This window comes from Wasmannia auropunctata, unplaced genomic scaffold (genome assembly GCF_000956235.1).
Source record: "Wasmannia auropunctata unplaced genomic scaffold, wasmannia.A_1.0 LD335965.1, whole genome shotgun sequence".
NCBI classification, from domain to species: domain Eukaryota; kingdom Metazoa; phylum Arthropoda; class Insecta; order Hymenoptera; family Formicidae; genus Wasmannia; species Wasmannia auropunctata.
The window spans coordinates 13638-15301 of record NW_012026925.1 but is presented as its reverse complement, the minus strand read 5'-3'; the positions used below and the strand labels follow the sequence as shown (position 1 = coordinate 15301).

General features: G+C 46.8%; 2 protein-coding genes across 4 annotated transcripts in view; one reads left to right on the top strand and one right to left on the bottom strand.

Moving 5' to 3' along the window:
• The window catches only part of LOC105454971 (E3 ubiquitin-protein ligase MIB2-like), a 6787-nt gene that overhangs the window by 1072 nt on the left and 4051 nt on the right, over positions 1–1664 (top strand). For all 3 annotated transcript variants that reach the window (XM_011697964.1, XM_011697963.1, XM_011697962.1), the window contains 5 exons: positions 43–240; positions 383–580; positions 664–861; positions 936–1133; positions 1210–1524. In XM_011697964.1, the coding sequence (XP_011696266.1) occupies positions 43–240; positions 383–580; positions 664–861; positions 936–1133; positions 1210–1524 (1107 nt within the window). The remainder of the gene's footprint in view (positions 1–42; positions 241–382; positions 581–663; positions 862–935; positions 1134–1209; positions 1525–1664) is intronic.
• Positions 1–1664, bottom strand: part of LOC105454970 — an 18427-nt gene that overhangs the window by 16180 nt on the left and 583 nt on the right. The window lies entirely within an intron of this gene.

The window sequence follows — 1664 nt, the reverse complement described above, 5'->3', positions numbered from 1 at the left end:
CGTCAAATCATAACGTCGGTACCCTTTCATTTGATTAAACAGCAATCAGCTGGAGATAACGAATCTACTGTTATCGCGAGGCGCGATCGTCAACGCCTTGAACAACGTCAGACGTAGTGTTCTGCATATAGCCGCGCTGAAAAGTCAGCGTGAACTCTGCACCCTCCTCTTGGACGCTGGCGCATTTTTGCATGTGGTCGACCAGAACGGATTTACGCCCTTGCATTACGCGGCATACGGGTAAGTTTTGAAAGTCACTGCTGGATCTGCCGTAACGTAAAATTAACATCGATATTTTCTCGTTCAATTAAACAGCAATCAGCCGGAGATAATGGAGCTATTAATCAAACTAACTTCGGTATTCTTTTATTTGATTAAACAGCAACCAGCCGGAGATAACATATTTGCTGTTATCGCGAGGTGCAGCCATCAATGCCCTTAACAACGTCAGACGTACTGCCCTGCACGTAGCCGCAGAGAAAGGTCAGCATGAGGTCTGCACCCTCCTTTTGGACGCTGGTGCTTCTTTGCATACGGCTGACAAGGACGGAAACACGCCCTTGCATTGCGCGGCCCTTGCGTAAGTTAAAAGTCGTTGTTAGATCAACGTAATACTGCCGTAACGCCAAAATAACATTGATTTTTTCTTATTTGATTAAACAGCAATCAGCCGAAGATAATGGATTTATTGTTATCTCGAGGAGCGGCCTTCAATGCCGTCAACAACATTAGATGTAGTGCTCTGCATATATCTGCGTCGAGAAGTCAGCGCGAACTCTGCAGCCTCCTTCTGGACGTTGGCGCTTCTTTGGATGTGGTTGATCTGAACGGATTCACACCCTTGCATTACGCGATAATCGGGTAAGTTGCAAGTCGTTGCTGGATCTGCCATGACATCGAACTAACTCTCGACACTCTCTCGTTTGATTGAACAGCGATCAACCCGAGATCACGAATCTTCTGTTATCGCGAGGCGCAGCCATCGATGCTGTCAACTACGGCGGAGATAGTGCTCTGCATGTGGCCGCGCTGTATGGTCACCGCGAACTTTGCAGCCTCCTTCTGGACTCTGGTGCTTTTTTACATTTGGTTAACAAGAACGGAGACACGCCCTTGCATTATGCGGCAATCGGGTAAGCTGGTAATTGTTATCTGGATCTGCCGTAACGTGAAATTAACATAGATTTTTTTTCTCGTTTAATTAAACAGCAATCAGCCGGAGATAATGGAGCTACTGTTATCGCAAGGCGCGGCCGTCAATGCCGTCAGCAACGGCGACCGTAGTACTCTGCATATAGCAGTTAACAAACAGCATGTGCAATGCGTGAGAGTGTTGCTGGGTTATCATTGCGACATTAATCTCCAGGATTCGTACGGCAACACGGCGTTGCACGACGCGATCGGGATGAAGGACGCATTGGACGTGATCGACGCATTATGCGCCTGCGAGACGGTAGACTTCACGTTGAGGAACAAACAGGGTTTCAACATCCTGCATTACGCCGCGCTCAATGGCAACGCTCAGTGCGTATAAAGCAGACACGATCAAGCATAGCCGCGTACTGGTCTTAAGGGATTACATCACCTTGACCGCCTAAAAATTATAGGTAACTTTGGGAATTTTTTTTAGGAAAACAATAAAAGTAATAAAAAATTTGTTTTAA